The 26,529-nt window shown below is 47.1% G+C and overlaps 1 protein-coding gene and 1 long non-coding RNA gene across 6 annotated transcripts in view; both read left to right on the forward strand.

Moving 5' to 3' along the window:
* The first annotated feature begins 643 nt into the window (after nucleotides 1-643).
* LOC100117144 (homeobox protein homothorax) overlaps nucleotides 644-26,529 on the forward strand; it is a 326,708-nt gene continuing 300,822 nt past the window's right edge. For 2 of the 5 annotated variants that reach the window (XM_031929886.1, XM_031929887.1), the window contains exons 1-4: nucleotides 649-1,956; nucleotides 9,084-9,325; nucleotides 13,793-13,934; nucleotides 24,646-24,696. In XM_031929886.1, the coding sequence (XP_031785746.1) occupies nucleotides 1,936-1,956; nucleotides 9,084-9,325; nucleotides 13,793-13,934; nucleotides 24,646-24,696 (456 nt within the window). In that variant the 5' untranslated portion in view covers nucleotides 649-1,935. Of the gene's footprint in view, nucleotides 1,957-9,083; nucleotides 9,326-13,792; nucleotides 13,935-24,645; nucleotides 24,697-26,529 lie in introns of all 5 variants that reach the window. The other 3 variants (XM_031929885.1, XM_031929884.1, XM_031929888.1) reach the window with 3 other exon arrangements.
* LOC116417289 lies at nucleotides 3,050-4,703 on the forward strand. Its single transcript, XR_004227586.1, has 2 exons — nucleotides 3,050-3,138; nucleotides 3,222-4,703. It is a non-coding gene; the product is annotated as an uncharacterized LOC116417289 (long non-coding RNA).

Raw genomic sequence — 26,529 nt, forward strand, 5'->3', positions numbered from 1 at the left:
ATGTTCAACCAAAATGTACTAAAGTAAAGTATTTTCATTCGCAGATAAGTTTGCCGTCGCACGACACAGCGCAGCCTGCAGAGTAGACTCGATGCTTCGAAACTCGCGCAGCCCAGGAGCGCAGAGGACGAGCGATATAGCGAGCGAGAAAGAGAGAGACGACGGTTGCAGGCAGGAGGAAAACACGTGTGTGCCTCGGCGAGCAGCGCGGAGCATCGAGCCACGGATACGTTGCCGCCGCCGCCGCCGCAGCTCCAGAATAATGCGGCTCTGCCCCGCGCGACGGAGAGGGAGAAGCCGAGAGGAAGCGAGACGAAGCTACTTCGAGGGAGTAGGCGATATCAGCCGATGCACGAGAGAAACAGAGACGAGAGAACGCCCCGGCAGAGCGAGAGCGCAAGCTTTCCGACAGCACCGATAGACGGCCCCAGCTGTACCTCCTTCGCCTCTAGCTGCGCATGCTGCATCTCTCTCGGCCAACACGGACAGCCAGGAAGAGCAAGAGAGACACAGCGCCCCTGGCGTCGTGCCTAGCGATGGCGGAGCACATTGATTCGTCGCACGGCCACCGCGGCGCCAGAGTCGGAAGGCGGGTCGTGACGGCATTGGCCGGAGCCACCGAGGCGTGGCGGGCGCGCCTCCCACTCCCGAGCGCTGTAGCTCGCGCTGATTGACAGTTAGCGAACGACTGCGGACGGCGCAGGATCTTTAAACCGCTCGCTCGCAAAGAGAAAACGCACGGCCCGCTCGTGTGTGCCTGTGCGATTGCTTCTTGTATAGTCTTTTCTTGTATACTATCTATCCGGTCTCTTATCGTCGTCGCAGTCGTCGCCGCCGTGAGCTTCTTTTGCCGTCACAAGGAAAAGTCAAGCCAGTCTATTTCCTGGCTTCTCCTCAGCTCAACGACTAGTGTTGTCTCTGACTGACTGCGGCCGCATCACGTGTCTAACCCAAGTCAGAAAGTGAGTGAGAGAGAGAGAGAGAGAGAGAGAGAGAGAGAGAGAGAGAGAGAGAGAGAGAGAGAGAGAGAGAGGTTTGTAAGGCACGCCACGGGGTTACTCGGCAGGTTTGTGCAGTCAGTATCCGCCCTCTCTCTCTCGTGCGCGTGTGTCCTTCGGAGCATCAGGACGCCATCGGAGTTACTGTGAATTTGCAGCTGCAGTGGCGTCGAGTACAAACTACGTATACGATCGTCAAACAAGTCGAGCCAGAGATTACCCGTGTGGACGGAAATGATAAGTAGAACCGGCTGATTCTTCGTCTTCGTGAAAAGCTTAAGAAGAGGACAAGTTCGTCGCGTGTCCTTGTATATAGCAAAGGCTTTATTCAAGAAGAAGAACAAGAAGGCACGTGGGCGCTGTTGATATGCAAGTCGACTACTGAGCACAAGAGCGTGACAGATTCGCGCTCTTTTTTCACTCTCAACCAGCCTCCGCTAGTGTTTCATCGTCGAGGTTCATCCTCGAGCAGAAAAAGGATGACGAGGAGACAAGAGTCATCGTCGTGGTCTTGGCGAGCAGCTGCTTCTCTTTACTGACGCCGATTGGACAACTCTAAGCAGTTAGCCCAGCTCAAGGAATACCCACTAATCAATCTCTGATTTTCAACGAATTAGACCTAGAGTGCTGTAGTTGTCCGTCGGAATCATAGACGTTGCGACTATCTGCCGACGAGAGATAGCTTGTATCACCGATACAAGCATTATCGAGCGCGTTTTTGAACCGAGTTTACCGACGGTACGCGGATAACGCGAGTGTTGACAGTGACATAAAATAATCGAAAATAGCTAAATTGGTGAATTGAAGCAAGAAGAGGAGTGCGAGAAAGGAGTGTTTTTAAGTGAGAAGAGAAGAGGCTCTTGTCATTTTTCCCGGGGAAAATATAGCCGCTACGGTGGCTCAGCACGCAGAGTATCCGGGCGCAGCCAGGGCATTCATGGCGCAGCCGCCCAGGGGGGTAGGTGTCTTTTTATATCATACTTACAACTCGAGCTTCTTATCTCTGCTTTGTCTCGGTCATTATAAAACACACTTCCTGGGTTTCATTTATGGCCAAATGCAATCGAAATTCTGTAGAAAGCGTCAGTATTTTAAGAAGCCAAGCGACGGTCGTTTGCCGTCGGATCGATGAGACATAGGGAGTGCACATTTCTGTCCATTATTTTCTTATTACTATAAACTTTATGTGTTTGTCATTATTTTAGTGCGTCAAAGCAACTTTTTATGAGTTTGTCTATACCCGGTTCGTTCAGTGTTCATAAGTGAGGTCTATATTGAAAAAAATTTTGAGGTTATTCCTTACTAGTGGATTGAGTAAAGCTGTTTTACTTACTTAATTTCGACAATAATAATTGATTTTAGTAAATTTCTACATCCGCCAAAACTATTTTCATTTGCATCATCTGTACTTTAGAATATACTTTTTAGACCCTCATAAAGTTAGTAATTGTTGTTTAAAGTATAAGGTTAGTTGTGCAGAAACACAATTAAAGCTTCTGTTATACTTACGTTCTCGAAAAACTTTACTAATTCAAAATTCTGCATTCGTACGAAAAAGTTCACTCGATTTCTAATTTTCTTCTAATCAATTCTTTTCGAGCGAATTCGCAAGTTTCATTGAACTCTATACTCTCGAGTGTCAGGAGATAAACGCTATCGTAGGACGGCTGATTCTACGCACGAGTCCAGAGTCTCGCCATGTGTTTACGTCGGGCTGACGATTGGCTACAGAGTATGTTGAAAAAAAAAACAACAAAAACAAAACTTTCTTCGTGTATAATACAAACACTTCAGGTCACAGAATCGTCGTTCTTCAGCAAACCGCAACCATGAAAGGTCCTCTCGACATGTATATTACGCGTTTCTCTGCTACTCGACTTAGTCATGAACTTATCAGTGGAATTCAATGCCCCGATTAGCCTTCGTCAAAGTGTCGTCGACCTTGCCAACTGGTGCTCGTGAAGCTATAGCGTCAAAAATATTAATTTCCTCTTTAAGAAAGTCGCGCGCGAGTTAGGCGAGAAGAGCAAACAAACGATCTTTCAGAATAATGCAGAATGCATTATAACCGCATTGCTGAAACGCGAAAATCACGACAAAAGAACGAGAGCGTGAAATTGCAGGGCCTTACGGGAGTCTGGTGTGAATTTTAATGGGCGCTTTTGCCTCTCATTCTGGAAAAAAAGCGTCCATCTAAATAAATCCTTCCTTTCGGAAATGCAGGCAGCAATGGCGGCACTACATGCGGCGACCGAGATAAATGTTCGAAAGAGAAAGAGAGACGACCGTTCGTGGAACTGATCCCGATGTCTCACGCGATGTGCGAGTGACAAGAATTTCAAGAATCATTTAAGGTTGCCGCGCGGCCGCTTCGACTGGGGCCGCGCAAAACTAGTCATTTCTCTGGCTTCGGTGCGCGTATCCGAGGAGGTATAAGGAGCGAGACGTCCCGGGATAAACGGCTGCTCGACGCGCGGGAAGACCGAGAGCCGAGAAGTGGCGATTCGTGATTTGTTCCGCGACGTGGAATGCCTCGTTCCGCGAACGAGCGGAATTAACGATTTGAAATCTTTTTCGAGTGCTGCGAGGCGCACGGCGCGTCGCGGAAAAAGAAAGAACGTGTACGCAGCCACGTTCCTTACAAGTCGTTTACCGAGAATCTGCTTCTGCCGCTGTTCCTGCCTACCGGTGCAGAGCGCCTGACGATTCTATTTTTGATGTGTAGCCGTCGTTGTCGCGAGAGAGAGAGAGAGAGAGAGAGAGAGAGAGAAACGGCTCTCCTTCCTTCTGTGTTTTTTCTCTCCACACGGCTCGTTGCAAGCGTAATTGACGGGAATTCAGTTTCTTTAAATTGAGTCCTTCGACGCCTGCTTGTCGCGTGTGCGCTCACGCTCGCGAGACTTTCGTTAGAAATTATTAAGGACGAGGAAGACCCCGCAACTCTTTTACCTGTCAGAAGTTCGTTTTCTTTGCGTTCCCCCTGTAGGTCAGGTCGGAGTTTGTTGCTTCCTATCTTGCTAATTTCGAATTAAATCTTAAAGAATCAGCTAAACCTTTTGGTAGTAAAATGTCAATCAGAAGTGGTTTAATAAAACTCTTTCTACTCTACTCAAAGCAATCTGTAGAAGGTATACAAAGTTGGTGACTGTATTTTATGTACGAAGGAAATTCTTTATTGGCCAATAAATTATGGCCACTGGAACTCAATAATTCATATCCGATAAATAAGAATTCTCTTTCTTTTTCTCTCTGTCTCATTCTTTCATGTGTACAAATCATGAAATTGATAGGTTGAATATTAAGGTGCGAATTACCAACCAGTGAACGTGACGTTTTTAAGGTGCTTGTAAAAAATCTCTTGATGATGTTACTGTGCGCGTGTAAATTGTTGAAACTAAAACCAATAACCAAAAAACCAATTATACGTATATTAAATACGTTCGTTTCCAGTATTGCGATCGAACCACGTTTTGGTTCGAATATAAACGAATGAAAAAGTGCTATGAGATGTCGATGTGTCGCGAGTGTAATGAGCCGTCACCGATAAAAAGGAATTTAAAAACTTAACTTATTGTGATCGATGATAAAATCACCAGGGCTTTTTTTCCTGTTAAAAATGCTAGTTTTGATCCTGCATACATCTAACTGCTATTTTTGAACATTTGTTCGTATTTGACTTTTTAAGAAACTATATGTTGAACGCAAGTGTCAAAAAAGCTAATATTTAAATTGGTTATCTTTCGATTACGAGTATTCCAAGAAAAAATTTATGTTTAAAAATATCTTTTATCGAAGCCTATAAAATCATGCAATTGGAATAAGATAACTCAATTATCTGAAAACAATTATTATCTTAAAGGGCATCTTAAGAAAGCATCCCTCAAATACCATAGTGTCTCAATTCGAAAGCACATTTCACCTCGTCGTGACACATACATACATCCGGCTTGACCTTTCAATTGCGCTGAGTAGACTTTCCGATGTGTTCAATTTTTCTTTTTTTTTCTCTCTCGAAATTGTCGAATAACCGCATAACCGTACGTGCGTGCACTGCTTTTGAGAAATTCACGATATGCCCGAGTTCGCGTGCCGCCGGCTGCAGTGACTGCCCCTGCTCTCTCTCTCTTTCTCTCTCTCTCTCTCTCTCTCTCTCTCTCTCTCTATCTCTCTCTCTCGCTCGACGTCGCTATACTGCCGCCATCGACGTGCATCGACTGGAGAGAGCAGCGGGAACTCGAACCGGGCGACTACATAATATTCACTCGCTCTTTCTTTCTCGCTGGCCCCGTGTGCGGAGTGCGTCTCTCGATAACTCGCCCCGTCGCATCGCGGAGCAGTACAGCGACGAGGCAAGGTCGACGATCTCCCGCGCGCGCGTGCGGTTACCACTACAGGGCTGGCACTGTCGATTGCTCTTTTCCAAGCCCAGCTGCCCGTGTCAAAACGAGAGCGGCTTTATATACGTATTTCTAAAGTCGCATCTCTTTCGCTTGACACCGATTTTTTTTTCAAACTGAATTGTAATTTGGCATCGATAAGAACGGCACCGGAGTATTCTGGTTTAATTATGAATGAACAAATACGACACGACTCGACCAATGACCTGATATTGATTCCTTAATAATATCAGTATGGTATCAGCTGAAATTTTTGATAAAAATCTATTAGCATGTTCGTAAATTTACACGTATTTAAATGTACTTCTGACAAAGAAATTAAAAAATAAGTCTGTTACTGCCCGAAATATTTTTTGCATAAAATTTAGATATTTAAATTATCGCAGATAAGGGTTGCTCAAGCAGAATATTCTCAGTATTCCCGAAATATTGTTTACCATGAGAAATAAGTTCTCTTGATTTGGCAGACAAACTATCTTTATTCAACTGGAAGACTGTCAAACGTGTGCGCTCTCATTTACTTAAATTTCATATTAGTTACACTGCGAACAAACATCGGCCTGATATCGCGTGTGGCGTCTTTTATTGTTTCATCTGGCTTTTTCCTTCGTGCATTCGCGAAAAAATAGGACGCGAGCTCGGAAAAATCCGATCGTTACCTACTTTTTACGTTCTTTATTCATTTTTCTGGCAAATCGGAAAAGTTTTCTCTCAGCTATTATCTAAAGATATATATATAATGCAGAACAATTCTAATCGTTTCAATTTTTCGATTCGAGTAAAAAAAAAGAGAGAAACAGGAGACCTCACCGTCGCAGTAGTGTAAAATAATTATAGCAACAGGCGCTTTCTGCTTGTATCTGTCGAAGTGTATACACAGCTTTGGCATATATCTTTGTCATCTGCTTAATCAATTATACAAGCCTGTTAAATTATTCGAACGGTCGTGGGTGATTTCGATTACAATACGGTCGCTCTTTATTCTGGCACTCTTCGTTTCCAGATACTCCGAAAACATTTGAAATCCCAAATATCACGCATAAATCACGCAGTGAAAATACAGTCATTCGCATCTAAGTAGCTTAATGATCGATAAAATGATCATTTATATCGCCGTTGCAAGAATTCCTTGGACACACAGCTGCTGCCGTCGCACTGCGCAAATGAGAAAAAGATCGAACGACGTTTATTGCACCGATAAATTCAATGTGCGCGACTCTTTTTGCAACAATTTTCTAACTAACGCGATCTGAGATTGTGGCATCAGAGTAAATCACCAGTTGCTCTGCCCCCCCCCCTCCATTCTTTATCTTTCCGATCATTCTTTCACTATATGCGAAATTGAAAACGCAACTCTTGTTAAAATCGACCAATGAAGGTACAGTTTTTTTTATCCCCCAGAGTGATCCTAGAGAAAAGCTGAGAGTAAAAGGTTCACGCGCGCACTCGTATACGACGATAAATCGAGATAGTCGATGCTTCCCCACAAATTAGCCGCTCGCTGTAATTAGCGATTGTAAGTAGGTGCTCGAGTATCTCTGGCTCCTCGTAGTAGCTGGGAGTGATATCTTCATAATATAGAGAGAGGAAAGTGGGTGCGTGCGACTACAACAGCAAAGTAGCACCAACATCTCGTGATTCGTTATATGTATCGCGCAGCAGCTTTTTCAGTTGCCCGCGCGCGCATGTATTCGCGAAAGGAAGAAGCAAGAGAGCGCGATCGATCACAGGGGCCCTCGGTTATACGCAGACACGAATGTGTGTCTGCACGTGTGCGTACGTACGTATGGATGGGCGGCGCGACGGGTTCATCAACATCCGCGACACGCCGCCGATGCCCGGAGAAATGGGTTATGTGAGAATCGCGACATATAGATGCCTTTGCAGAGGGAAGAACGGTCTAGCCTTTAATTTGTTTTTCTTATAAAGACTCTCTTCTGTATGGGCCGCCGTTTAATGAGTGGCTTTTCTACAAACTCGCGCGACCTGTTTAGAATTCAGCGTTCCATCGTAGAGGACGGGCCTCTTTTCCTCTTTCTTCTGATCTCGAGTGCCGTCGCCGCCGCCGCGTAACGATTTAGAAGAGACTGCATCGCGGTTTTTGTCGGGGCATGTGTGACGAACGGCCGTTTAATTGGATATAAGTACTCCGAAGATCATCATAATCACTCTTGGGCGAGATTCTCGCATCTAAAGTATTGCTTACTTTAGTGAGATAAAATGTTCAACGTTTCGCGCGATACACAACTTCTCGTAATGGGAGAAATTAAAATTGTCGTAATAACAGGTTGTACCTGAAAGAACATCATTTTTGTATAGCTGTCCATTTGTATTACGAAATCACCTGTCGACCGTAAAAATTAGCTCTAGCCGAGCTGCCAGACAAGCCGATTAAAAATGTTTGCTACAGTATTGCCGCGTACACTCGTCATTGTTGCGTCTACCTGCGTATTTATGCGGTAACCACCGCGTGTATGTACCCTATAACTATTACAGATAGTCGCTCGACGAAGCAATGAATAATTTTATCGCGCGCGCGCGTACTTGTTTTCACAATATAATTATCGGTCGAAAGCCCACGAGGCACATGTGTTGCAGGTTCCTCTTCTTGTTCATTCGCATTCACTGCCGTGCATTCAGCATGAATAATCAAAAGTGACTTGCCAAGTACGCGAATTTCGCCCAGCTTTTTAAAGAGGACTTCGAGCAATGCGCGCGGTCATTTTCATGCGTATAATACTTGCAATTTTCTTTTCGTCCTCGCAGCGTTGCTTGCCGCGCAAAGCCGCGATAAACGAAAACGAGGTAGACTTTGAAGTACCTTTACTGTCACAAAAAATTAGCGTAAACACTCGCGAAAGCACAGAGTATTATATTTTACCTTCGTTTTTATTCAAAATAAATGTTATGGGTCCGACGCGAAATGATTGCCAGGTGAAAAGCGTAATATGCACGACGAGCACATGTAAGAAGGATCGGGGGAGCCGCCAAGTCCGAAGTTGGCTGGCTCGTCTGGCAAGTTGGCGGAGGCGTTCGCGAACGAGCGTTGTCTGGACGGCATAAACTTGAACTCTCCCGCTCTCGGCGCGCACGAGGCAATAAGGATATCGACTGCAGCGCTATAGCGTTCTAGAGCATCCGGCAATTCCTGGTGTCATTACCATCACCAGCTGTGGCTTCGCGCGCTCGCCCAGCCGAACTTTGCCCCCGGTCTCGCCCACTCTTCCTCTCCGTATACATGCGTAAACGCTGCTTGAATGGCCGCGTTAGCTCTGTATATGCTGTATGGTTGTATACGTATAGCCTCGATGTACTTTGGTCGAAACTGTCGTGTAATAAGGACGGTATCGTCTATGCATATGCGCATTGCGCACTTCACGGATTTTGCTCCGCATTTTTTTTAACTCTCAAAAGCTTGTTACTCGTTTTATCGTTTCCAGCCATTCCAGTGTATTTTCCCTCGCAATTTTCACTTATCTTTGTTGCCTCGTTAAAACAATTTTCTGCTTGCGAAAATATTATTTCGGATGTAAAAACGCTCGGGACGGTATACTGGCTAATAAATTATCTTTTTTATTGGCGGTACTTGAAATTTCCTCGTGTGTTTGAGATAGCGACGCGCATGTGTGGATTACGCTACGTCGTTACGCATTTAATACATATACTAATATTTTTTTTCTATTTGCAGTACGAAGATGGCATGCACGGGGGCTACCTCGAAGGCGGCGGTGGTGCCGGCATGTACGATCCACACGGGAGCGCCCGCAGTGTGCCGGGTCTCCACCACAGTCCGCACCTGGGAGCCATGGGCCCAGGACACCCTCAGTACCCGCCGCCCCCGCCACAGCCACAGCATGTACTAGCAGCGGCAGCAGCCGCGGCAGCCGTACCCGAAGCCCACGTGAAACGTGACAAAGACGCCATTTACGGGTAAGTGCATCATACATGACTAAAGCGTATCCAAAAAGTATACGAGCCTACTGCATTCAGCCTGCAAAGATATACAATTACCGAAAGTTCGCACGCGGAAATTCTCTCTCAAAGACATTTCAATTATGCCGGATACGCGCGTTCACGCTTGATTTAGGCTTGCTCGCGCGAAATCGCCGTGAATGGGTGCTTTTAGTGTGCGCGCGCAGTGCGTATAGCAGCAGCAGCAGCTCTACGCGACCGGTCAACGCTTCGGTGATTTATCGTCGCGAATGCGCACGAGATGCCTCGATTTCTGGTATCCCGGGAACAGGAGCTTATTATTTCGCGGCCTACCCTGTAATTTGTCCACTCGTCGTGTGGCCGGGCGGAGACTCGGAACTTTCCTGGAACGCCCGGATATTTAGGCGGTCCTTGTTTCTACCTCCGCTCTGTCGCGTGGTCGCTTGCAGCTATCGTCCTTGCGCGAGCTTTACTGTTGCGATCGGCCGTGCATTTTGCACATCTCCCTCAGCATCAATCGGTTCAGGCCGAGACGCCGTTTCGTAATCTCGAGAAATACAAATTGTTGACAATTTATGGCTTCTACTCTTTTCTCAATTATGCTTGATTCGCGAACAATGCTTTTTTACTATTCGACTCGTGTGCACCTGCATGCGCAAGGGACTGACAATTTTACGATCATCCTTTGCCGGCGCGTAGCAGAGAACCATTTTACGTAAGACGCGGCGTTGGGACGCGACGATGTGCACGCTGCTTACGCAAGCGAGCCGCGGCCATTGCAAATCACTGTCATATGCCACCGTCGCCGCCAGAGATACGAGGAATAATCCTTATACGGGGACCTTGAGCAGAGGGACTCCTATTGCCATTTGAAAACAAACGCGCGCTCGCGCGTTTCCTTTTGGTTCTGGATTTCCACACTCCTATAAGGATGCAAATGGCAATCGCAGCTCGTCGATCTATACGAAAGCAGGCGATGACGTGAGCGGACGGCGAGTATGTCACGCGCTTTTTTATTTTTCACTTTTAATTGATTGTCTCCTACATTGAAAATATTTGTAATCAATCGTGTAATTTTACGGCAGAATTTTTCGTCGTTGTCGTCAGAGCTGAAGCGAGATAAAAATAATGCTTATATGCAGCAGTAGTGGTAGTCCGAAAGCAAAAGTGAAATGAAATCGAGTTTTCCACTCTCCCCTGGCGTCACACGTATCATTCGGCGCCTGATGCGGCTGCTGTTGCTGTGCCCAAGCTGGTTCTTTCTAGAGATAACTGATAAGCGTCGGGACTGCCGCCGCGGCGGTTGCACTACTGCCACTAGCCGCGACGTCGTCGGTTAATCTATGCCCGTGGCGCCAAGATTGGACCGGCTTACCTTTCTTTTTACTTTTACCTTCTCCCCGGGAGGAAAGAGCTCTTTCTTGTCTTTTGCCCGCGTGCTTTTCGACGCCGAGAGATTTCTTAAAAAACCATACATAGTCTCGTGCCGATTAAAACTTTTCACTGCATAGATGGCGCAGCGGGAGCGCAATTCGACACTGCAGCAAAGATAACGTTGTTTCAATACTATTATTTTACTTCTGAAGAAGTTGACTTGAAAAAGTTTCAAATACCTATACGCAGCGATAGGCTAGCAACGGCGGTAGTGTCGGCGGTCGGATGGAAACCGCAAAACCGCAGATCGCCCGAACAATGTTGAACGGGTACGGGGCAATCGTATATCATATCATTACCTTTAGCAGTCGCGCCCGACACGCCCGACACCTAGGTCGTTCACCACTCATTTGTCAACCTCTCGCGGCGCTCTCCGTCTTCCACGTCGTATACACTTTCCGCGTGCCTCTGTGTATAGAAATACCGGTATGGAATTCGCGGTATCTGTCCAGACGGAGATCGCGTGTAAGGGAATCGGTCCAAAGCTCGTCGCGCGTATTAATTTTCGTCGTGCTAGCAGTAATGGCCTAAGGAGATCCGATCAGAGCGCGAGAGAGAGAAAAGGTGGAGTGAGGAGCGCATTGAAAGGAAGCGCTGTCTTCTTGAATTTCTGGTTTTGGGTTGTTTGGACCACTGGGCTGGCTCTCCTAATGGAGCGAGATTTGTGGACGGGCGGCGGCGGAGTGATATTTCTCGTTTGCGTCTTTTATTGTACCTTCTTGCTTTTTGTGCGCCCGGTTTTTCTCTACTCGTTCGGAATCAATTTTACACACGCTGAGACATACGAGCACAGACGTGAAAGTCGAATATTTGATTACCATCTGTCAGGCGTGCAAAGTGCCATTCGTTCTTAAGGTAACGAGGGAACATCGTCATTTTTTTGCAATAAAAAGACCAGAGCAATAAAGGCATTCAAATTGATTGATTCGTTGATTAGGTTGTGACGGATGAGTTTACGACGAGCTGTTTAGCAGTTGAATGTAGGGCCTGTAAAATCACGTCGTTATAATGTCATAGGTATTAAAATCATCGCCGCTAACTTCCGCGCTTCGTTTTGCATTTTTGTTCAATTTTTATTCTCAACACTTGTAACTTTGAACATAAAATGCCATTGGCAAAGGCAAAAGAAGTATCAAGTCAACCTGCTGCTTTGGAATAGCGTATACACTATGTATAGTCTCGCAGAGAAGAGAGGAATGGCTCTGGCTGCTACGAAGCGAAGATAGCGCGAGAATCAACTTAACGCGTAAATAAGCTCGAAGCGACGGCAACAACAGCAGCGAGGAGAAAATAAAGCATAAAAACAGAAAAGAGAAGCGCAGCTTCTCTGCGGTGTGCGAGAGAAGGGGGATCGTGTCCGGGCCTAAGGTGCCGCTGAGCGCAAACGTAAAGAGATCGAGAGGAGCTTTTTTGCGCGGCACAAGAGTGAGAGAGACAACGCTGCTGCTGCTGCAGCTACGTCAATTTGTCCAAATTCGTTCCGAATCGTTTTATGTCCGGCACGCTGCGAGCCTCCGTGCGCACACACAGGGCTTTCAAATAACAACAATGGCAGCGGCCGAGAGTCCCTTCATCAGCTCTCGGTTCATACGTACTACTATACACCATGCGAACACCTTCGACCTCCGTTTCTTCTTCGGCTACCGGGCGAACTCGTTCGACCTCCTACTACTCTCTCTCTCTCACTCTTTCTCTCTCTCTCTCTCTCTCTCTCTCTCTCTCTCTCTCTCTCTCTCTTCACTGCTGCTCGCGTGATGAGTCTCTCATTTGCGAAGCAGGCTATATACACGCTCGGTCGCCGTTCCGTGTTGGCCGCGGCTCTGCTGCTGTATATATAGAGGCAAATCTGCCTGACCCTTCCGAATTTTTGACGAAAATTTATGTGCCGTTATACGTGCAATGCCCCGTCCACAGACTCTGCATACGTTGTATAGCCCGGCTTTTTCGTCGCTCGTGAAATTTCATATACGCGCTAGCGGCGGCAGCAGTCGCCGTGATTTATGCACGTATTTGATAAGTGCTCCGAGTAATATCTGGAAGCTCGGAATTCCCAAAATGCGTGCATGGCAGCCTTCCTTTTTTCAACGGCATCTGCAAACTTTTACGATTTATTGTTCAATAACAGCGCCTAATATTTCTTCTTGGATAGTCAGCGTTCGCGAATGCAATTTTTATTCGATATTATTTCGTTGTCATTGCTATAATACCTCTATTTTGTATGTGACAACATTAAAAGTTACATAAGAGTGAGAATGCCACAGAAGAGGTTGCATCGCTGCGGGCTAATCCTATCTTATCCCTTGACCCTTTTAATACTCTCCATTGCCATAGTTATAACTGTATAGAAGCGTTAGGCACAGCATTACAAGTTTCCAGCCTGCATTCTCTTAAATTAAATATGCCTCATTAAATTACACCTAACTGTATACTATTACAAAAAGTCTATTAGTTTCTTCAGCATATTCCGAATAATGATTCCTAAAATATTCATCAGATTCTGACGGTGTTTTTATAAAGAACTGCATGTACTCGAAATTCCGAATTTGGATCTAGGCAGCTGGAAAGAGCGGGAACGTGGCAGTCAGTCAGGTAGGTTGGGTCTGGGGGCTGCCGGTCAGCAGCAGCAGCAGGCTCAACGACCTATCGCCAGCCGTCGGATCGAGCCGCTCCTCTTCCCAGTCCTTTCGCGAGCTCACGGTGTAAGAACCCTTTTTCGCCGTTCGAGCCGCTACTGCCGCTCTGCTGCTTTTCGTTTCGACGCTACACGCCGATTTACGTTTTTGCTGCCTTTGCAGTTGTCTTCTTCCCTAATTGCGTTCTCGTACGCACTAAATGGGGGCGCGGTAAACGAAAAAATCAGTCGACAGGGTCCTTAAAATGCAAATTCTCGCGCTCGGCCATGTAAAGTAAAAAGTTTATGTCAGATGCTCGGACACGCCCACACGTAGAAAAGTTCACTGTATTTATATAATGTAAAATAATGTCGAAAATTCATGAAAACTAGCATTAATACAAACATTCTTTTTTCAGACATCCCTTGTTCCCGCTGCTCGCGCTAATTTTCGAAAAGTGCGAGCTGGCAACGTGCACACCTCGCGAGCCTGGCGTCGCAGGTGGCGACGTTTGCTCGTCCGAAAGTTTCAACGAGGACATCGCCGTCTTCTCCAAACAGGTGAGGATGCAAAAGCAAGCATTTTTATCGGGCTCCTACTGAGATCGTGCCTAACCCGTACTTGGTGTATTTTTTTTGGAATATTTTATTAACTGTCACCGGGCAGAATTGCGTCAAAAGCTGAAATAATAGACAACGATTCGTCACGAGTAGCGTGCTGCACATTCAGCTTAGGCATTTGGACGTAATGCGCACTATAGCAAACACCTTATCGTTGCGCTGCAATGCGCATGCATAAAATACGACGGCTTAACAATGCGCCGAGTGTATTCCTGGTGTGCTTGAAATACGGAGAGAACGCGCGTTTTTTCAGGCCCATTCGCGTGCTGCGCAACAAAACTCGCGCGGCAATCTCAACGAGCCGGCAATATAAAATCAATATAGTATACACAGTGAGGCTGTGGCGAGACTCCAGTCTTAAAAATGCACATTTACGTAAGTCCAAAATTATAGAGAAGACCGGAATGTGATACAAACAGGTTACTTCGTCGTTGAGAAAATCTTCAATTCTCGCTCGTTCTTGAGAAATAGATTGTATAAATAGAATACTCGACAATGAAGTAACGATAATACTATCTCTTCTAACTGCTTCGATCGCGTATCGGTCGCTATACCATCCGAACTTGACTCTTAATTTCGTTAGACAACCGCATTAAATCCGCGATTCACTATTTGGCCAGCGCATTCCTAGTCTCCTGTCATGCGCCGCTTCTGTCTGCCTTCCGTGCAAGAATGCGTCAGCGCAGATCTCTTCTGGAATTTGACGCCAGTATGCGGCGTGATTATGACGCGCTCGTGAAAGTCTTGTATTAATTTTCTACGAGATACGCGTTCGTTACGAAATTGGAAAAACTGTATCCTTTTTTACGCAGTTCATTTTGTGGCTTGGAGTCGACGTTTTACCGAGCCATTGAGCAAATGCGGCCGTGCGGGCTGATTATAATTGAGGCGACGTGCACTCTGTGGGAATGAGGGGACAAAAAAGAAACATAAAATGACTGGGTATATAAGTTGTAAAATCGTAAACGTCGCTTTAATGATACTCCGGGAATCACAATCTAATAAAACTTAAATGGTCATTCCAAAGACTGCTATCCTTCTTTTTAGTGTTGTTTTGTACAAGAAAACGAACGGGCATTAAATGTCATATACATATATGATTCGCATGGTATTTAATCAAAATCTAAAATCAAATATCGTCGTCGACAGGATAACGAGAGATGCAAAACACACATCTATATAAATAATCAATATTTCCTCAATGTTGACGACCACAATTTTTGTTATGATTCGAAGAAAAACAAACTTGACGAAAGGTATGCCAGATTTTGAATGATCGAAAGAGCGAAAAAAGAGAAAACGCTATCTTGGGTAAATTTCAGAAGTGTATTAAGCGACCGCGTGAGCGAGCAAAGAAAGTCCGTAAAGAATCGGCTCTGCGAGAGAGCCGCTGCTGCGGCCTTGTGTGCCCAACGAGGCAGAAGACTCGTGCGCAGCCGTGCTGTTCTCGTTTTCGGATCCCGGACCCAAGCTGAGAGCTGACCAAGGGTATACAACACGGTTTTGCGCGCGATTCGCCGAGTAGAGGTCCCAAGGACACGAAGGTAACTTGAGAGCCGGCGTGCCCCCATGCCGCGCGCAAAACGATTTGGGACCTTTTAAAAACGCACCATTTCGCCGCGTCGTCATCCTGGGCGCATTTCTACGGGTTTGCATGTGCACGCACGCCGCCGCCATGTGAGCTGCATATGTCTAAAGCGGTCCCGAAAGAAAGCTTTCCGATATACACGCGGGGCGAAAGTAAATACGCGCTCGGATGACGAGAACGTGACTTTTACAGCCGTATCGCTAATCGATCTTTCCTCACTTCTTGTTGCCCACTACATAGGCTTTTTGAAAAAGGCAAGCTCTTTTATACGTTTACGCCCTTGTATATGGTTACAGTTTCCTTTGTAAAAGTAATCTTCCTAAGATGACATGTTCAAAAACGGTCTCGCAATCGCGGCTAATATTTTTTTCGCTAATCTGCCTTGGGTTTTACCTGATCGAAGTTAAGCAAACGAATTAGAAGGCGTGTACAGCGTGTAAGTACAACACCTTGATATTTATATTTAATTTTTTGTTTCGCATGCGCGCGCGCTTCAGCAGCTCCATGTATGATATTTAATCTAAAAAGATAATAGTGTTAATAAAGCGCACTTTTTACGACTTGTCTGCCACGGGTGCTGCTGTTGGCTGCTGCCGCGCAGGTTTTAGTATAGAATTTTAAGAGGCACGGCGATAAAGTGTCTAAATTTCTTCTCCTCGCAGGAATTGTGAAAGCCGGTCTTTAAAATAAGCTCTAGTTTACTTCTTTGCAACATGAAAACGGTTCCTCCGACTTGTTATAATATGCAGGGAAAGTTGAGAAACGCAGGATCTGAATATGAAAAAAGGGAAAGAAATACGATTCATGAAAATTTTACCGGCTGCGGCTACACATTTCTTTCAACCGATCCAAGTAATGACGAGCGCGATTTTTCCTATTTTAATATTCCTTTATACCCGTGAAAGTTTTCATTGCTGTATTATTTTTTTATTCCCCGTTACTTGTCCGATTCAGTAGACAGAAGAAGAAAAACATCTGTACACATTTCTGTCGGTGATGTCAGTTGGCAGTATCGCGAATTCGATAACGTGAAAGCGCAAAACTGGAATAACCCTGCATTCCATTTTGCTATTTCGTTAAGCTTGGTGATGGTATATCGCAAGTATCCTCTCTGCTCCATGCATATTCATTTCTCTATTGTCGAGCCTCGGTTGTAGGAAAAGAAAACTTTCTAATTTTCCGATCGCTAACAGCAAGCGCAAATAAAATTATACTGAAAATTGTCTCTGAAAATTGCCGTACAGCACTCAGATAAATGTCGTTCACGAAAAAAATATAGGTTGAGCCAGAAGCCAAACATTTCTGTGTAAATTTATTCTATGCCACGCCGATAACTTAATTACGCACGTGCGCGCACTACTGCATGGACAAGACAAACAGATAGCGAGACTTTTAACGCATCTTCCTATCGTCTATTAATCGGGTGAGGAATTTGCCCATGTCTGCGCGTAACACGCGTGTCCTTATCCCGCGCTCGTCTGCTCTCGTGTTAGCGCTTGCATATATACGCGCACACGCCCCTGGTAGAAAATTAACGAGTGAAAACCGTTAAAAAGTTAAGTTTAATAATTGACCATTATTATCAAATTTGAAAGTGAAAAAATAAAGCAACGTGTTGCTAATATTTTAGTGATGCGTGTCTATTATACCAACACAGTATTATTTTTAAGTTAAAAATTGTTTTTTCCTTTTTTTCTTGCATTAAAACGTTTGCATGTTTTATTACAAATATTTGGATTTTTCACGATTGCAAGATAGTTTTCTATAATTTCTGGATTGTAACAGTCATTTGACAAATTTTAAGCAAATGTTCTGTTTTATCTTGAGTTAATGTGTATATCTATGCATTTATAATGTTTAAACTCTTATTTATTTAAATTGTTAACCACAACTTAGCTAAGTGGCCCAAAACTTAACTTATTAACGGTTAACGTTTCTACCAGGGACGTAGCTCTCGCTCGGGAGACGATTGCGAGATGCAATCAAGTCGCGCGGGTACACAAAATCTCGCTGCTGCTGCGGGGCCTCTATCGCATTATAAACAGACGACGACGTCGGCGACGGTGGCGCGGAGCCTCGGAAAAATTTTTTACGCTGCAAGTCAAACACAATTACAGTGAGGAATGCCGTACAGAGGTATACGAGAACGCGAGAGGTAACACGGGTAGCAGTGCACGAGTAGCGCTACCTCGAAGATAGCGATAAGAGTTAAGCCCTTGCCGCGTTGAGAATTGGATAAGACGAGCATTCGCCTCTTGGCTCTGTGTATGTTAACTTATACCTCGCGTTGGACTTGGTAGGCAAATCAAAATTTCTTACTAATTCTGACGGAGATCTAAGAATTAACCAGTCTCCGAAACATAAGACGATGATAGCGCTAATAGAGAGATAAAAGTATGAGGAAGTCTAATTTCGATAACAAATTTATAAATCGACAGAGATAACGTGATTAACGGTTCCGCGGGCAAGAACAATACCAATTCATCGCAACAATGTAGCAAATTGTATTGTAGCACCGACTTTCTGAAGTATATTCACAAGTTGCAAATAAGTCAGCAAAGTACTTAATAATTGCAGGTTTTTAAAATTAACATATAGCTCTTGAGTCATTAAATAATACTTAATCGTTGTAACGAGCGCGAAGAGAAAAAAGAATGTAATTTCAACATTTTTTAAATTTAAATCATATTTTGTTGATTCTCACGTTAGATTCATTTAGTCAAAGCTGCTGAATTAAGAGCAGCGAGTTATCAGCGCGCTTCATGTATGAACAATGAGCCTGTTTCGTGATTTAAGTACATAGCTGTATAAACATCAGAAATTTTTAGCCTCGCAAAATACTATGTGTATACGCTCTCCGCGTTTTTGGCATTATCGGCGATTTTGCAGTCGCGCGACGTACTGTTTACCTTGCAGATGGGTACGATAAGTCTCGGTCGCAGAGATCAGTCTGTTTTGTCGCGGATTCACCTGCCGGCTCCAAGTCGGATGCATATCGAAATAATACACGCATAATATTCCAGTGTACGGAGCGGGTTATGTCATCGATGCTACTTTTTACACCATCGTGTCCCGCGAATGAGATCTGCTGTTTCGCTCGAATTCACTTTTTATCGTCACTTTTGATTGATTAGGTGCGGCTGTTTCAACGAGCAAAATGCAAATGTTTTCCGGCGTATCGGCAAGTGTCTTCGGCAAGTTTCTTAAAAAGGCAATATCATCCTTGATCGAATTTGTTATTATACCGAGAAGCCGAAAGCATCGTCATTACGCTCTTTTCCTCGGCAGCCACACTCGGAAGAGAACCGACGAGCTATGCATAAAGGGTGCTGTGTTAGAATTTGGTTAAGCAGGTGACAATCCTCTTGCGGACGTTTTAGAGGCGCTAAGCTGCTCGATAGCGGCGGCGAGATAGGGCCCCCAGCGCAACAAAGGGGGCCTCACGCTGGGCGCAGCTCCGTGCCGGATTATTCCACATTATTTCGCATTGTATGACTGCGCATGCGTGCTCGCGCGCGCGCGCGTTTCCATTGAGCATGCACGAGCATCATGTGCACTTACAGCCCGTGCCTGTGCGCACTTACACGCGGCGACAAAACAAAAAGCCCGCGTTTTCGTCGGGACAATGCTCCCTCGATCGACTGTTGCATCAGTATTTTGGCAGTTTATCATTCTTTTTTTAAAAGTCTCTATATTTTTTCATCAGAGCAGTCTATTGGAGCACCGGTCGATTCATCATCGAAGACGCAACACGCCGGAGAGCGTTAATATAGATTCTTCGCGAGTACTACGAGCGCGGCGTGGAGTGGAACACACACGTGGATGTTGGACAAAAAGGAGTCGGATGCTGCGAGAAGGAAAAGGCTCAACTATTATATCTATCTGGCGCGCAGCCTCGTGTACCGATGAGCAGCGTGCGTGCTTCTCTCGACTCGGTCTCACTCGCCTATATAGCGCGGCGTGCGAGCCGAGCAAAAACGACTGCTCATTTCTACCCATTGTAAATTGATCTATTCAGCGGGTCAACCATATTATCCCCGGCGCTCTCCTCTCGACTATAAACGCGCGCACGTATGCCAGTGTTCCGCAGTGTGTGCGTGCGCAGACATCAGCGGGAGAGCAGCAGCAGCAGCGAGTTTACGGGAGGGAGAGAGAGAGAAAGAGAGGAGGCAGCGACCGCTACACGGCGGCACACACGTGGTGCCCCGCTGCGCGTACTCTGGTGCTGGGCGCGCATTGTTGCGCCCTTTTTTACCCACACATACCTACCTTTCTCTCTCACTCGCACAGCGCGCTCCCTTCCCTGGGCCCCGAATATACAAGTAAGAGGCCGAGGCGAACTCGCCCCACTTACGTACTCTCCTTCCCGCTGCGAGAGAGCACAGCCACGACGTCGACGGCGCAACGGTGCAATCGAACAATGACGGCCTTCAACTGGCAAAAGAGCGCTGTCGAAAAAAGAGCGAGCGCAGGGGCCACGCGTTTCGTATTCACGCCGTGCACACGCTGCTTTTTTCGGCGCGCGGAGATCTCGCGATGCTTGTGTGCGCTAATACGTCGCGATGAAAATTCAAACGACTTGGTCGAATCAATCTGCTCGGGCGCACTCATAAAATCCATCCTCACATAAATTCGCAAAACGAGACAAAGCCGTTTATCCTCGTGGCAAAATTGCTGCTCCAAAAACGAGCCAATAGACTCATCAATAAAGCATCTCCCCCCGAGCGCGAGCGAAACGCTCACTTATCGCTCCGCGCCCGAATCGAGATAATCCTTATCAGGCGTGCATCGCTTTCGCTAAACTCGCTTATCTGCAGTGTGCGATCTGACTTGTGCGCGCGTAGGTAGCTTTGAAATTCTGCAAATGCGCGCGGGCGGCGCACGCGATCCATCAGAGATAAAGCGGCGTCAGGAAAAAAGGGCCTCCGCGCGCTCTAGCGAGAGGGATAGAGGGTAAGAGAGAGAGAGAGAGAGAGAGAGAGAGAGAGAGAGAGAAAGAGAGAGAGAGAGTGAGAGAGAGAGAGAAAGAGAGAGAGAGAGAGAGAGAGAGAGAGAGAGAGAGAGAGAGAGAGAGTGAGAGAGAGAGAGAGAGAGAGAGAGAGAGAGCTAACTTTCTGACGGATGAAGTGTCCGCTGCGACGGGGTAACTTTAGCGCTTGATTATTCCGGAAACGTCGTGGGTGTGTGTGAAGCAGCGCTGCATATTTCCGTCGCCTCGGTCTGTCCCGACAGCAGTAGAGCATCTCCCGCCTCGCTCTCAGTCTCTCTTTCTCTCTAGTACAGTTCACGATGGCCCGTTGGGATTTATTGGCGCAATTAGAATGCACCTCGGGGGCATTAAACCCTCGTAAAACGTTGGACCGCACTGACGGCCTGACTAATGTTCACGACAGCGACCAGCCGAGCGAGAGGGAGAGAGTAGGTATACACATATATGTGCGCGCGTGCTACCTGCTCTTTCTCTGCGGCCTCCGATGCTCAGCTCGAGAGCCCCGGTGCGCATAACGTGCTTCTATATACTCCACCTCGCGGCCGCAGTCGTTTCTAACCCGCCTTTACTCGCCTTTCCCCGATTATAGAGTCCCGGGATGCTCGCCGGCCCTTTTTCTTCTCTCTTCTTGCTCCGTTGCGGCCGCCGCAGCCTCTTCGCCGAGGTTACGACTGCGCTCTCCGGAGCGTCGATTTATTATCTCGCGCAAATAAAGCCCTGTTGCAGCCGCAGGAGCTGTACGCGCCTTCGACGCATTGATAAATCGATAAGTCACGAGCCGCGAAAAAAGTCGGCGTTTCATTAATCAAAATATCGTTCCAGTTCGGCCAAGCAACGTATCTCGCTGAGTACACACGCATAAACAGCATAATTATTCCAAACGAGCCACGAATTCCGCGAGGAAAACGAAGCGATTAATTAACGTCATAAAGTAGCTCCATTATGCTTCATTTGAATATTTCCCTCGCCTCGACTCGCTGTTCCGGAATTTTTTCTCCTCTTTTTTTCGAGAAGAAAAAATTCTCGCGGCCAAAGAAAAGGAAGCAAAGAGGTTCTTAGCGGGGCCACTATGTGTGTGTACTTTTTGGACGATCCGACCGGCCGATAAGCGGCAGGATTTACAAAGCAAGTGGAAGGATAAAGAGCGCGCGGCTCACGGCTGGCGCGGAGAGGAGAAAGACGCACCCGAATGGGAACGAGCGTCGAGCGTAAACAAGCGCAAAGCCGGATTATTATAATCGAGATAACGCGTTCGTGAGTCGAGAATGTCGCTTTTGTCGGTTCGATCGGCGTCGTACGTGCTCGTCGTCTTATCTATTTATTGCCCGTGAATGAAAGTCGATAGAGAGCTGTAAAAATATTCGATACTCCGTCGCCATAATCTTACGCAACGGAAGAGGAATCTTTTCGTGCGTCATAGCGGCTCGTCGTCGTGCCTCTCGATGCCACTTTTTGAGGAAATCGCGCATGTAACGAGGTCAGCGAGAATATTCGAGAAATCGCCGCATACGGTAAAGAAATCGAGCGATTAGGGCACGCCCTCCTGGCAATTATACCGCATGCGCTCCGTAGTCCAATGCTCCAATTAAATTGCGCCTCGCCGCTGAGAATTCAGCCCGTGAACCCACATAGTCAGCTCACGGAAGCGACACCTCCTCGACTAGACGTCGGCAGCACCGGATGCATCGAGGGCCTCCCTTCCTCCTCCAATTACGATTCAAAGTCGATTAGCAGTCGAATCGCGTAGGCGAGCGCGTCCGAGAGGGGGTCAGCGGCAGCTCGACAAAGCTCCGCGCGATAGACGGACACTGAGAGCCGAAGGTTTAATCGCGATGCGGAAACTTATAATGCGATTCTAGACCGGTTCCGTCTGTCGAGCCAAGGCTGACCGCGCGTCAGTGTCATCCCGGCCACGCTGAGATGTCTCGGCTATATGCTGCGCGAGAGAGCGACGATGCTCGGCCAGCGCTCCATGCACGGCGACTGCAAATAGAAGATTACGACGTGCGATGTACGCGAATCGCGCGGCAATCAGCTGGCTCCTTTCCCTTTCCTCTCTATCCGCATCTTATGCTGCATACGGTCGAAGCTAAACAAAGCGCGCATGCCGCGCAAGTAGTTTGCGTACGAGTTTTTCTTTTCGATCGGTTGTCATTTCGCCAGACTGATTGATTTAATCAGCCATTGACGCTCGATTTAGCAGCATAGGCTTCACCTCGACAGCCAAAAAAGTGCGCGGTCTCGGCTGACTGAATGTCTCTCGCTGGCTGCAAAAAGTCTCGGCGAACAGAAAATACTTCACCGAAAATAATTCACTGACGCCGACCGACCAACGATATTTTCCTCGCGTGATGTGTCTTCAGGTATATTAGGGGGAAATGGGTACGCAGTCTGTAAATCACGAAACATGCGATGGAAATCTGCGAGACTGTCCTCCGCCGCTGCCAGGCCACTCTGTGATTTTTCAGTCGAGGACGGTCGAGGAGGCGCGAACTGACCCATCGCCTTCGGCCGAGTGGGGAAAGTCAAGCTGCTGCCGGTTTATGACGCCTCGGGAATATCGCTCTCTGCAGCCGGCCGATAAAGGTATTGTTTTACAGCCCGAGTCGCACAATGCTCGGGGAAAGCGTCCCTCGCACTTTTGCATCGAGCCTTTGGAGAGAGGAGGCGCTAGGCAGGACCGTATAGTTATGGGCACTTTACGAGTGCAATAATTTTAATTTTCTCAAGCCTAATAGCTGCCGGGGATTTTGGGTAAATATTGCTGCGCTCAGCATCATTAGGGCGGCGCAGTAAAAGACCGGCGCGGCGTGGCGTTGACAGTCTGAGGGATTTCCCTCGAAAGAGTTGAAGATCAGAAGAACCATCGACCGGCATCTACAGTGCAGAGCGCGGGATCTCAAAGATCTCGGCTCCGCTTTTTTTCGCTCTCCAGGCGGAGACATCTACGTGAGAGCTTTACGATCGGGCGCTCGCTCCCAGTGTAAACAAGCAGAAAAAACGCGACAAAGCTTCCTTGTCCTCGGCCGTAGCACCTCTGTCCCGAAAACCTCCACAAAAGACGCAGGCTCGAGCACGAGAGCGGCGGGCAGCGACAAAAAATCGATCTCGCCGAGAGACACGCGCGGTGGGAGTACGATTCTTACAAATTGTAATCCGCTCTGCCCGCGAGCGCGCGTATGCCATCTGATAGAGGAGGATCGGAAAAGAGAGGAAACGACGAAAGGGGAGAAAAAAGACCGGCAAAGGCGCACGAGAAGTGCGCGACGCGCGCAAGAAACTAGCCTGACAGTATTTTTGTTAGGGCCGTCTTAGCCGAGACACCTTCATTACTATACGCTCATGGCGATGTGCCGGCAGCACACCGGGAACAGGAACTCCCATTCAGAATTCTGCAGGCTCATGAATAACGCACGCAGCGCGCGCAGTCCGTCTTGGGCTCGCGCACGTCGACATTCCGCGGCGAAAAGACTCTTTTCCAGATATCCGCTGCTCCTCTTCTTCGTCTGCGCAGTATAGTGTGTAGCGGCCGGCGCGCACATGCGAGGTGGATATAGCGGGCCACGAGGAGTTAACGTTCCGCGAACGCCGCGAGAGAAATAAAGTCTGATGCGCTCGAGGGATAAAACGAAAGACGGAAATTAATTAGCGGCGGAAGCCGAGTGCTCGCATTCTTGCGGGAGTCGAAAACGAGAGTCATAATTTTGATTGCGGCCTCCACACTCGCAATTACGCCGCGTGAGATTTCCTTTTCTCCTTTTGCAAATGAGAGAAATTTTCGATACCGCGCTGTAAGTTGTGCAGCGCATGCGTTTGTGTGTGTGTCTGTGTGTTTGTGTGCGCGCGTGAATAAGTAGTATATAGAGTAGGCAACGCTCCGCCAATTAAGGAAGCGGCGGACTAATCGCTTAGGAAGAGCCTCGCGAGAGATACGGATCGCCTTCTCGTATAGGCAGCGGCGGCTCACCTATATTCTTGCGTGCATGCGCGACTGAACCGTCTTTAATACTCGCTCAATTACCTATGTGCCAGGCTCTAATTATTAAAGTACTTCTCGTTTCTCTCTGTTGCAGATCAGACAAGAGAAGCCTTACTACATCGCCGACCCGGAGGTGGACTCGCTGGTGAGTATATTTCCTTATTTGTGTGTTCAAAGTGGCCGGCCAGCCGGCGGGCGCAGGTTACGTACATAATACTGCAGCGCAACGCTATACGTACACATGTATACATTGTACACACGAGGCCTTGCCGATCCTCTAACGAGTGTCCAGGCACGATTAAGCATGAGCGCGCGCACCGACAGCGCATAATGGGACCGTGAGAGCTGTGGCCCCGAAAATACGAAGAGTACGGGGGCCCGCAAAGTCGGTAGGGAACTTCTTTAGAAGCGCGCGAGCCGTTGCTATTTCGAAACTCTTTTTTCTTGTAGAACAATTTTGCATTCGATGCGCGCGCCACTGGCCTTCGTAATTAGAGTCGGCAAATATTTTTCCTACTGACGCGCAAACGTTTGAATGGTGACTAGAAAATGTAGGTAACGATCGTCGCGTTAGCAGCGTTGTTGTGTTAGCATGCGCGCATTTTCCCCCAGTTACTCCACATTGCCACACTCGCAAGTGGCGCGTGTTTTAACAACTGCATTCTGGAAAATAATTTCAATTTTTCACGCATCTACGTACGCATACTGCTCGTACAAGGTTTTCAGTTATCGCGAATAATAAAAAAAAGTATCTCTCAACGCTTTAACGACCTCGCGTAGGCGGTAGAAGAAGAGGTTAGATCGCGTGATGTCTTTAAAATTATTCCAGACTGCGTTCTCTATTCGAAATGTAAAAAATACTTTTTAAAAATTTCTCGCCGTTAAAGCCGTCGCTCTCGCATAAATCAAGCCCCTAGTCGCTTATACAGCCTTCCCACGTGGAGTTTTCGTATCCCACAATCCGCGCCGCTAATTTCAAACGCGTCTCATTACACGCATAGACACCGATTCCCGTGGCATTCATTCACTCCTGTGAGGGAAAAGTCGCGTTTGGCATAATTTTAGCCGTCGAAAAAAACGTAATTGAATTGTATTCTTTAAAGACTTTTGCGATTGTGTATTAAAAAGCCATTCAGGCGTCGACGAAGAAGAAGAAAGCACTTACATGTGCGAGCGAAACTTCCGGTGCGCAAACGCAAGGTAGCTGCGCGGCAATAAGCCAAGGCAAGTGCGAGACAAACGTCGAGAGAACAAGAGAGAAAGAAAGGTAGTAGCAGCAGCAGCAGCAGCAGCAGCACCGCTGCACCGTAGCTTCATTAAGTCCGTGGCTAATCGCAATCTACGAGCATTGAGCTTCTATCGTAAAGGAGACGGGGCACGTAACGCGTTTGCAGTTTTTGCCGCGTCTTGTGTCTCCTTCTCCGCCGCACATGGCTCTTCTCTCAGGCTCTCTCCGCGCGCGGAGAAAAAGAGTGAGTTGGTCATCCCTCTGGCCGCTCCTTTGTTCCCGCGTGCCGGTCGGTTGCTGCTCTCTTCCCCTGCTACTGCAGCGCGCACGACCGATCGGCCCTCGGCTTTTTGTCGACAATTTTTCAGAACGGAAAAGTCCTCGGAGCGGAATTGCCTCGGCGCGATGTACATGGACGCGTGTGTACCTATACAGTAGAAGCCACGGCGCGGAAGAGGATGAGCCTAAAAACAGCTGGATGCCTTTATGATATGTTACTTCATTTGCCGTCCCGCGTTTCTTCTCCCTTCGAATGAAAAGCATTTGTTTCTAGCCGAGCTTACTCACTATAGCCTGGGAAGAATCCTCAATCTCGATGTAATGAGCGACGGCTCGGTCTAATCGTTGCACTCTCGTACACGACGACGGCTTTGGAATGGAGAAAATAATAAATCGACGATGCGAGTGTTCGCGTGATCGCCCCTGAAAAAGACTCGAAACGGTCGGCTCTCTGCGCAACGACTCGAGATC

The sequence above is a fragment of the Nasonia vitripennis genome, chromosome 4 (genome assembly GCF_009193385.2).
Source record: "Nasonia vitripennis strain AsymCx chromosome 4, Nvit_psr_1.1, whole genome shotgun sequence".
Lineage (NCBI taxonomy): Eukaryota > Metazoa > Arthropoda > Insecta > Hymenoptera > Pteromalidae > Nasonia > Nasonia vitripennis.